Genomic DNA, 10,368 nt, shown 5'->3' on the forward strand with positions numbered 1-10,368 from the left:
TACCTCGCCCTCAAGCCTCACAGCAGCCAGGTCCTCCTGGGCCTCCCTGACGATGGCCTCCACTCTGCATGTTCTCAAGGGTCTCTGTCACAGAACTAGTTGGGCCACACCCAGCTTACTATCTTCTCAGTCAGGTCGGGACCTCATCCCAGCAGACAGGGTTCCAACCCCAGCCCCCTGGGCCAGCTCTCCACTCCACCGTGCCAGAACCCACCCTGCCCACCTCGTCCTCACACTCCTCCTCCTTGAACAGTCCATATTTCATCAGGTTGACCTCTTAGCCTCAAACACCTCCCTTGGACACCCTGGAGTTGACTTGTCCTCTAAAGTCCCACAGAAGTCCCCACCCTCCCTGCTGGCCCCCCTCATTTCCCCTCCACTCCAACTGCCCACCCTCACTCCGTGCTCCCAGCTCCCTCCTGCTGCCCTGCCCATGGCTCTGCTTCTGAGGGATCCACCTTCCTGCCGAAGCTGCACTGGCCCGGAGCGCCAAGCACAGGCTGGATCACCCGGTTCCACCTGTTGTCCATGGCACAGAATGTGCTAACTGACCCAGTCCTCTCAAAACGTGGCTGCACTTGAAGATTTCTACTGAGCTCTCCCCCCCGCCCTGTGGACACACAGACCCTGATGTGATGGCCCAGCAAGTCCCACAGGCCCACCCTTCACAGCCATCTTGGGTCCAGCCTCTTTGTGCCACCTCCCCCGCCTCACCCTGGTCCAAACTCACACACCACCTCTTACACAGACAAGTGCACAGCCCCCTCCCTGGCTGCTTTCCCACCTTCCACCCTTGACTCCACATAGTCCTGTTTCCCACAGGGCAGCCAAAGTGGGCCTTTAGAACACAGGCAGGATCACAACACGCTTGGGCTTGAAACCCTGCCCAGCTTCCAGCACCACCCCCCAGAACAAACTCACGCTCCTCCCACGGCCTCCAAGCCTCCCCCCACCGCCCATGTGCCTCTATCTGCCACCATTTCCCCATCCCCCTCCGTCTCCAGGTCTCAGCTTCAACGGCGCTGCGCTGCTCCAGACGTTCCCCAAGCCCCCCACCCCCAGCCTGCCTGTCGGTGAATACCTCTGCCTCCACAGCTCATGGCTCACTGGCCCTGCACACAGCACAGCCTACCACCACGCTGAATAAATGGATGCAACGATGCAAATGAAGAAATGAAGAAATGGGCCTGGGCTGCAGTGTGAGGGAAGGAGAGAGACCTCTCAGAAGAAAAGGGACCAACAGAATGTGTAAAATATAGGAACACCACAGGTTTGTGATGGAGGTGTGCAGTGGGGGGCAAAAGAGGAGAATAAGCTGGAACTTGGCTCTGGGAACCTCTTCCTGAGCAACACAGAATTCGTGTCATTGGACCTGTATACACGACATATAAATACCTGCTTAACCTAACTCATGATAAAAATACAAATTAAGGGGCACCTGGCTGGCTCTGTCAGTAGAGTCTGAAACCCGTGATCTTAGGGTTGTGGGTTCGAAGCCCACGCTGGGTGTAGAGATTACATAGAAATAAAATCTTAAAAAAAAAAAAAGTTAAAAAGTGTTTTCACTCTGAGGCAACAAAAATTTTTAAAAAAATTGATGATATCCATGGTTGTTGAGGGTATGAAGAAACAGGCGTTTGCAACTTCTCTGGAGGACAATTTGCCAGTAGCTACCCAAACTGAAAATACTCCCACCCTGTGACCCAGCCGTCCTGGAAGGACACTCCCATGTGTGCCCAAAGAAACGTGCACAAGGGTAGTCCCTATCTGCTGTTAGTAACAGCAGGGGACTTCAGATGTGCTTCAGCAGCACATGTCCTCCCTACAGGAGGACGCATGCAGCCACCACAGAACGCAGCAGGGCTCTATGCACCCATGTTCAGGTCTTCAACACACTGCGGGGGTGGGGGAGGGGGGAGAGCAAGTACAGAGGAGTTCGCGCCTGTGATTACAACCATGGCCCAAGGAAAGAAGATGTACGTTTATGCATATGCGTGTGCACGTAGGGAACATTTCTGGAAAAAAACAATGTGGGGAAGGGGGAGGAGGACAGTCCCGCTCACCATGCCTCGTGAACAGTCCTCTACCGCACTTGCATGTACATGAAAACCACAGAACAAAAGGTCAGACAAGAGGATAGCATTCACTGGCATCACTTAAACTCCTGCCCGGCCACCTACCTCTCCATTGCTGGGGTTGGTCCCATACTTCTTAAGCCAAGGGACGATGTTACTGAAGGGAAGAGAAGAGACAGTGTCAGTAAGGCAGTCAGGTGCAGGCTGGTGAGGAGGCCACAGCTTAGGAGGGCTGCGTCCAGGTGAGGGCTACGAACAGGCTTTGCTCTACTTCACTTCTGCTAGCAGAAGCCAAGAAGAGGAGCATCCAGCCTTGACCAAGGAAGCAAGGGAGTGTTTCTGGTTTCAACACATGTCCAGGGTTTTTATTGTGGTTACATATAAACAACATAAACAAGCAAAAAAAAAAGACATATATAAATGCTGATACGTCTGTGCAATGAGGTGCTGAGCCAGCATCAAAAATTATACTTCCAGGGGCACCTGGGTGGCTCAGTTGGTTAAGCTTCTGACTTGGGCTCAGGTCATGATATCACAGCTTGTGAGTTCGAGCCTGCTTCAATTCTGTGTCTCCCTCACTCTCTGCCCCTCCCCCGCTTGTCCTCTGTCTCTTTCTTAAAAATAAAAATAACAACAACACAAAAGTGTACTTCCAGAGAACTCTGAATGACACAACTGAGTGAAAAATGGATTCAGAACTATCCTTGCAGTATTACCTCAACCATGTTGCCATAAATAACCTCACAGAAAAAGAGGAATATAAGTACTGACAATGGTTATCCTTGACAGTGTGATTACGGTAAGTTTTTCCTTTTACCGTCAAGTATTTTCCACATTTTCTAAAAGGAGACTAAAACACAGGAAAGTTTTAGAAGCTGGTTTATGTTGGAACATAAGACCTTAAGCATCATGTTCTCATGGTTCATGAGTTTGAGCCCCACATCTGGGTCTCTGCTGACAGCTCAGAGCCTGGAGCCTGTTTCAGATTCTGTGTCTCCCTCTCTCTCTGCTCCTCCCCTGCTCGCCCTCTGTCTGTCTCTGTCTCTGAAAAATTAAACATTGGGGTGCCTGAGTGGCTCAGTCAGCTAAGCGTCCAACTTTGGCTCAGGTCATGTTCTCAGGGTTGGTGGGTTCAAGCCCCACATCAGGCTCTGTGCCGAAAGCTCAGAGCCTGGAGCCTGCTTCAGATTCTGAGTGTCCCTCTCTCTCTCTGCCCCTCTCCTGCTGGCGCGCTCTCAATCTCTGTCTCTCTCTCTGTCAAAAAATAAATAAACATTAAAAAAAAAAAAAAAAGACTAAGCAACATGCTTCAAAATACAGCACTGGGAAAGTATGTATCTAAATTATGGCTCTACTTTCATAAAGTGGAAAGTACTCAGTTTGTTAACATTCCAAAGCAGGATAGGTAGGCCAATTAGAACACTAGCCCCCCACCCCCCATGTGTGTAGAGAGGTCAATGCCACCCCAGGCAGGGACAGCAGTGTCTGCCAGCAAAGTTGCCTGCCCAGGGGTCACAGCAGCACTGCTGTCTCATCCCTAAGGCCCTGGAAGTGCCTCCTGGGTCCCCAAGAGGCCCACTCAGGTCCCGAGGTTGCCAAGACTTCAGTATGGCCTGGCGTGGCACAGCCTGAAGACACAAACCCTCCAGCTGGTCCCATACCCCCTTGCTGAGTGGGTGTCAACAACCTCACCCCTTTTGTTAGCTCAAAAGTCGAGGGCAAACTCACAGCAAGTCAAAGACGACTCCTTCGGGGGTGCAGACTGGGTAGACAAAGGGCTGCAGAGAGAGACTAAGAAAGGACAGAGTCACTCCAAGTCATACAGTGATTCCTGTGACTTCTCCCTTTGCTCCTCCCTCCTTCCCTCATTCCTGCAACAATACCAGTGCTCCTCTGCCCAGCCGGGGCTGGGTGCCAGTACAGAGGTGACCCCACAGCCCTGACCCTCAGAAGCTCCCCACACAAACCAATAAATACAAGGCAAGGGTCCCTGGAATGACAAAAGCCTGGTTCTCCCCACACTCTCTACTGTGTCATATAACACACACGTGATCACATTCAAGCCCCAAAGAGGTTGGGGATTTGGGTTTGGGACTCCCCAAAACCTCACATAGCAGGCAGGCCATACTTTTCTACTGAAAACTACCCTCTCGCATCCCAAGAGACTCTGTGGAGCTATTGTGATCTGGGGGTGCCCTGCCTGCTCCTGACCAGAGTGTGCACACAGTTGCCCAACATTTCCAAGGGACAGGCACGTGACTCAGGCCACAGCCGATGCCCTAGGAGCCCTGGGTAAGTTCTAATACATGGATATGGGGGTAGAGGGGTGTGCAGAGATCCAGACTGCCACAAGCCATTTGCCACCTCAGGAGGGTTGGCTTTGGAAAAGGAGAGCCCACAGATGAGGGGAGACAGTACCTGGTGAGCTTCTTTATATCAATACCCTTTTTTCTTGCATGAGGTTTCCATCACTAGCCATCAAGAGCCCTGGTTGACCTGGCTTGTTTGCACCTCGGTCACCCAGATGGCACAGGCCAGTCCTCTGGACCTGGACCGCCCGGTGGCAATGGCATCACCTCCCCAGATGCTGCCCCAGAAAGGTCCCATGGGGCAACCTCACCACCTCCCCCTCTGGCCCAACCACTGCTCTAACCCAGTGGTGATCCTGGTGCTGCAGGGGACTGATGAGAACACGACCCAGCACCAAAGCAAGCTCCAAACGGCAAGACACTGCACATTCATCTTCTCCCAAATGGGCCTTGAAGGGCATATTCTCAAAGCACATTTTTACCCAGAACCCAAGGCAGTTAAAAAGTAGATGAAACACAGCTTAGAGAGACCTCTTGGAGGAACTGGAAACCAAGGACCAAAATATTTCCATAAAATCCATTCATACCCACTCTGAAGGATACCACATTCCTATGAAGGTGATGACAAAACTTGGTGGGGGTGGGGAGAAATCCAACCAATGAAGCCTGGGTCTCACTTGCTGACCCTCCCTGAGCAAGTGCTATGAGAAGGGAAAAGCCCTCACTCAGCGCTACATGGGAGCCTCTCGGAGCCGACCCAGTGGCTGCATCCCTGGCCTTCCCTGCACCCTTCTCGCCCTATGGTGTCTGGCTGACCTGCCCCAATCAGGGTGCTGGGATCACTAGTAGAGCTTTGTCAGTTCTTAAGCTCATCATGCCCAATGGGACACACACACACACACACACACACACACACACACACACACACACAGCATGTGTCCAGGGCAAGGATGATCACAGCTTGAGCTTGGAGAAACTCAGGCCCAAATGGACCATTGGACCTGCCCAATCCCCAAAGCCCCAAAGTCTTAGGGTTCATTAATCTTAGCCCCACTTCTCCAGCCGACACACCTGTTCATACACATACCAACCACAGTGGGAAGAAGCATCTGAGTGGCTCTGCAGCTGGGTCCCTCCTCATCCTCACCAATAACCTGTGCTCGCAGGGAAGGGGGAAGGGGTTCACAGTATCATGACTGTTGCTGCTGCTGTTACTGCTTAGACTGTGGACCAAAAGTAAAGCATGAAAGACATGGGCCCGGAGTCAGGCCACCAGGTCCAAGCCTCAATGGCATCACTTCCTGGATGTGACACATGGGTGAGGGACTTCCCACTTCTAAACATTAATCCTCTCACCTGTAAAGTAGGCTAAACAACAGAGTCTACCTACCTTGGAAGGCAAGAAAGAGGCTGGAAAAAAAAATGCAAATACATAGACACCGAATGAGCAGAAACATTAGTTCTTATCATTGTTAGGTCATCTTTTCTCAGTTCAAGGAAGATCTAGACAGGAGAACACAGACAGAACCCACATCTGCATCCCCAAAAATCATATTCACTGTCAAAATATGTCATTAAGTAACAGAAAACAACTAGGAGGGAAAGATAAACACTCAAAACTCTTACCTGCAGTGATCAAAAGGTAAGCGACGAAAATTTGCTTGTGGGATATCTGTTTAAGATGAAAATAAAAGATGGAAAGTTTATTCTGTAAAACACTTCATGTATGTGTTCCTACCAACAATTCAATTCCATGTTAAGAAAAAGTTCATGTGGGGGCACCTGGGTGACTCAGTCAGTTAAGCATCTGACTTCAGCTCAGTTCATAATCTCGAAGTTCGTGGGTTCGAGCCCCACATCGGGCTCTGTGCTGACAGCTTGGAGCCTGGAACCTGCTTCGAATTCCGTGTCTCCCTCTCTCTCTGCCCCTCCCCCACTAGTGCTCTCTCTTTCTCAAAAATAAACAAATATTTAAAAAATAAATTAAATAAATAAATAAGAAAAAGTTCATGTGAATTACCTAGTGCAAAAACTGCTGTGGATTAAAAACCTTTCAATAGGTAGGACACATGGAATACATCAAGAAAGAACTTAGAGAAAAAATGACATACTTGCGTAAGCCGCTGGGGTTGGGTTTCTCCCATAATCCTAATACCCTTGCTGTGGGGCCTGGCTTTGCTTTCCAAGAATCCTGTGCTGGTTTTACCCCGGTCAACAATTATGAGAATGTGCTCTTTTTATTTCACCTTGTTTTGTGAATCATCTGTGTTCTCAACCCATTTGTCTGCTACACTTTGTGTTCTTGTTCATTGTTAATTTTTATAGTCTCGTTGTGTAGTAAAAACATCATCCCTTAATTACAACACCCACCCCCCGCCCCGCCACACACACACACACACACACACACACACAAACACACACACACCCACATCAAGGAAAACAAAGATTTCATGCCTTACCTGGTTTCTTGCCACCATAGAAGTGAGTGTATTCAGCACAGGTAATGTACCTGAAGAAGAGACAGAGAATCTTATTACCACCCCCCTTTATAAAGAGGACAGTCTCTAGAAGTAACTGATGATTAAATCATTTCACTCATTCAGCAAATGCTTATTAAACACCTATAATGTGTGAGATGCAACACAGACATACACAAACTAGTAAGCAAATACAAACATTCCTGCTCTGAAGGAAATGAACAGAATTTAACAGAAGGCTTGATGATGCAAAGGAGCAAGCCATGTGAAGATGTGCAGGAAGAGCTTTCTAGGCAGAGGGACCAAGCAAGCTTATCCCATATAAACGTCCTGACACAGAAAAAGCTGGTGTGTCTTCAGAAAAGGGTGAAGTCACTGAAGAAGAGTGTGCACGGGGGCATGTGGCAGCAGGTGAAGAAGGCTAGCAGTTGGATCACGAGGGGCCCCACAAGCTGAGTGATGGCTGTGGATCTACTTTAAGCGGTATGGAAAGCGGCTGGAGGGTTCTGAGTAGGGCCCTGACATGCTCTAACATAAGTCCTCAAAGCATCACTCTGGCAGCTGTGTATAGAGGGACAAGCAAGAGAGGCAACAGAAAACCAATCAGGAGGCATCTAAAAATGTCAAAGGAGGGGTGCCTGGGTGGCTCAGTCGGTTAAGCGTCCGACTTCGGCTCAGGTCACAATCTCACTGTCCGTGAGTTTGAGCCCCGTGTCGGGCTCTGTGCTGACTGCTCAGAGCCTGAAGCCTGTTTCAGATTCTCTGTCTCCCTCTCTCTCTGACCAACCCCCCCCCCCCACGTTCATGCTCTGTCTCTGTATCAAAAATAAATAAACGTTAAAAAAATTTTTTTTAATAAAAATAAAAAATAAAAAAATAGGGGCGCCTGGGTGGCTCAGTCGGTTAAGCGTCCGACTTCAGCTCAGGTCACGATCTCGCAGCCCAGGAGTTCGAGCCCCACGTCGGGCTCTGGGCTGATGGCTCAGAGCCTGGAGCCTGCTTCCGATTCTGTGTCTCCCTCGCTCTCTGCTCCTCCCCCGTTCATGCTCTGTCTCTCTCTGTCTCAAAAATAAATAAACATTAAAAAAAAATTTTTTAATAAAAAATAAATAAAAAAATAAAAATGTCAAAGGAGATGAAATACACTCCACCTACTGAGGGGTTTGGTGGATTAATGAGTGCCTTCCTATTCCACATTTACTTCCTGGATGAGCCACAGGATTTACTGATGAACAGGGGGAGGAGAGAGCCTCAGGAAAGAGGCACCAAGGCTAACTCCCAGACTTCTGACCTGTGTAAACTAAGTAGCAAGCAGTATGACCACTGAGATAGGGAAAATGAGGGGGGAACATATTAAATGTGAGATGTCGGGACACCTAGGTGGCTCAGTCGTTTGAGTCTCTGACTTCAGCTCAGGTCACGATCTCTCCCGGTTTGTAAGTTGGAGCCCCACATCGGGCTCTGTGCTGACAGCTCTGAGCCTGGAGCCTGCTTCAGAGTCTGTGACTCTCTCTCTGCCCCTCTCCCACTGGTGCTCTGTCTCTCTGTCTCTCTCTCTCTCTCTCTCTCACTGTCTTAAAAATAAATAAAAACATTAAAAAAATTTTTTGTAAGTAAATGTGAGATGTCTATCAAACCTCCAACTGGAGATATCAAGTAAGCAGTTGACCACTGCAAGATGAGAGATGACCAGGGAGAATGTAAAGGGAGAAGAAACGTGGGGGACATGGACGTATGAAGTCTGAGAGAGTGGGAGAAAGACCCAGAAAAGGAGACTGAGAGAGGCCATTGAGACAGATGGAAAACAAATGGAAAAGGGCATATGGGGTCTCAGATATCAAAGAAGGGCCTCAGAGGGAGCAAGGTGGTCAACCGTGTCACACGCTATTGACAAGCCCAACAAAACGAGAACTGGGAATTGACCACTAGATTTAGCAACAGAGAAGTTACTAGGATCCTGACAGGAATAGTGCTGGGGAGAAAAGCCTGACTGGAGCGGTTTCAAGAAACAGCAGAAAACAGCAAGTAGACACAAGTCTTTGACGCCTTGTTCGGAAGAAAAAAAAAAATCCACGGTGGCAGGAGAGGAGCACGGGGCAAGGCTGGTTTGTTTTAAAATGGAAGATTCCGGATGTGTGTAAGCCAATGAACGGCACACAGGAAGACTGGAGGTGGAGGAGAAACAGGGGCTGATTAGGGGCAGAATTCGAGAGTGGAGATGGGGCGTTCCAGGGCAAAAGCCGAGGAGCCGAGGGGCCGGGGCTCGCACGGCGCCGACGCGGTAGGAAGGCCGCGCTCAGAAGCACTGACGGTGTTAGTACCAAGAAACCCGGGAGACCTCGGCGGTCGGGGTAATTCCCCTGCCTTGGAGGAGACAAAGGCTTCCGAGACGAAACGGCATTTAAGAGTGGCTCTGGGAACCAGCTCTGAGAGAGGGAAGAAGGGCGGCGCGGACTGCGGGACAGGTGGGCACTGAGGCCGAGCGGGGCCGCGCTTCCGGCTGCGGTTCAACTTACATCTTGTCCTTCTGATGCTGCCGTTTCCCCATGGCGGCGGGAGCGGTAGCAGTGCCAGGACCAGCGAGTGAGGAAAAACGACAGCAAACGATTTAGAAGCCGACTTCTCGGCCGAGTTCCCTAACGACTTCCGGGACCCGCCCCGGAAGTGGGCGCAGGGCATGCGCGAACAGCGGCGCCTGATGCCAAGTGCGCATGCCCAGTCGGTGCACCCCAGTCCTTGGGCACCTGGGCAGTCTGTGGTAGGGTTTGCCTCCTGCTGGGGGCCGGGGGACCTCGAAGCCCCACTTCCTCAGGCGAACAGAGAAGGCTCTCTCTAGACCTTTTCTCCTTTCCATCCCCCCGCTCAAGCCTGCCCTGGTTTGACCTGGTTTCTCAGATTTTTTTAAAAGTCCACCTTAAGTCTCACCAGCCTCTGTCTCATCTCTGCTTCCTTCCACGGCAGACGTCTCCAAACCTACGTCCACATTCGCTGTCTACCCATTCTCCCATTCAGTCCCCACCACCTCCAGCCCTCTCCTGGGAGGCTTAGGGGCAAGTAGCCATTAAGCCCGAGAGTCCAAAGCCCTCACTCATCTCTCTTACGGACCCTTCCCGCGGCCAGATCACTGTTTGTGTGCCCCAGCCTAAGCCCCGGGCCTCCGTCTACACACAAGCACCTGGTGATCTTTCCCAGGCTTGTGGCTTTAAATACCACTCATATCTCTTGACTCACATCATTAAATGGCCAGCACTCCAGATTCCTGACCTCTATTTTAGGTACCATTGATCTCAAATTTAACATGTGTGGTCAAAACAGAATTCTCCACCCCCCCACCCTCCCTCCCCCTCCGCATAGGCTCCCCTTGCCACAACTGTACCGCTATCTAGTCACCCAGAGCCAGTGGTCCTTGCCCTTTCTCATTTCATGGCTGCCTCCTTATGTTTTTCTAAGTTTCAACATAAATGTCACCTCCTCAGAGAGATCTTCCCTGACCACCCACTGCATACA

At 50.3% G+C, this 10,368-nt stretch overlaps 1 protein-coding gene across 4 annotated transcripts in view; it reads right to left on the reverse strand.

Annotated features, from left to right (window-relative positions):
- The window catches only part of PPIL2 (peptidylprolyl isomerase like 2), a 30,919-nt gene extending 20,797 nt beyond the window's left edge, over nucleotides 1–10,122 (reverse strand). For 3 of the 4 annotated variants that reach the window (XR_008291757.1, XM_027049707.2, XM_015088465.3), the window contains exons 1-5: nucleotides 9,378–10,122; nucleotides 6,844–6,893; nucleotides 6,011–6,056; nucleotides 3,804–3,866; nucleotides 2,181–2,232 (exon numbers count right to left, since the gene is read on the reverse strand). Coding sequence is in view for 3 of the 4 variants with exons in the window: in XM_027049707.2 (XP_026905508.1) it covers nucleotides 2,181–2,232; nucleotides 3,804–3,866; nucleotides 6,011–6,056; nucleotides 6,844–6,893; nucleotides 9,378–9,409 (243 nt within the window). In the remaining variant the exon portion in view is untranslated. The remainder of the gene's footprint in view (nucleotides 1–2,180; nucleotides 2,233–3,803; nucleotides 3,867–6,010; nucleotides 6,057–6,843; nucleotides 6,894–9,377) is intronic. The other variant, XM_053206213.1, reaches the window with a different exon arrangement.
- Nucleotides 10,123–10,368: the final 246 nt, after the last annotated feature.

This window comes from Acinonyx jubatus, chromosome D3 (genome assembly GCF_027475565.1).
Source record: "Acinonyx jubatus isolate Ajub_Pintada_27869175 chromosome D3, VMU_Ajub_asm_v1.0, whole genome shotgun sequence".
NCBI lineage: Eukaryota > Metazoa > Chordata > Mammalia > Carnivora > Felidae > Acinonyx > Acinonyx jubatus.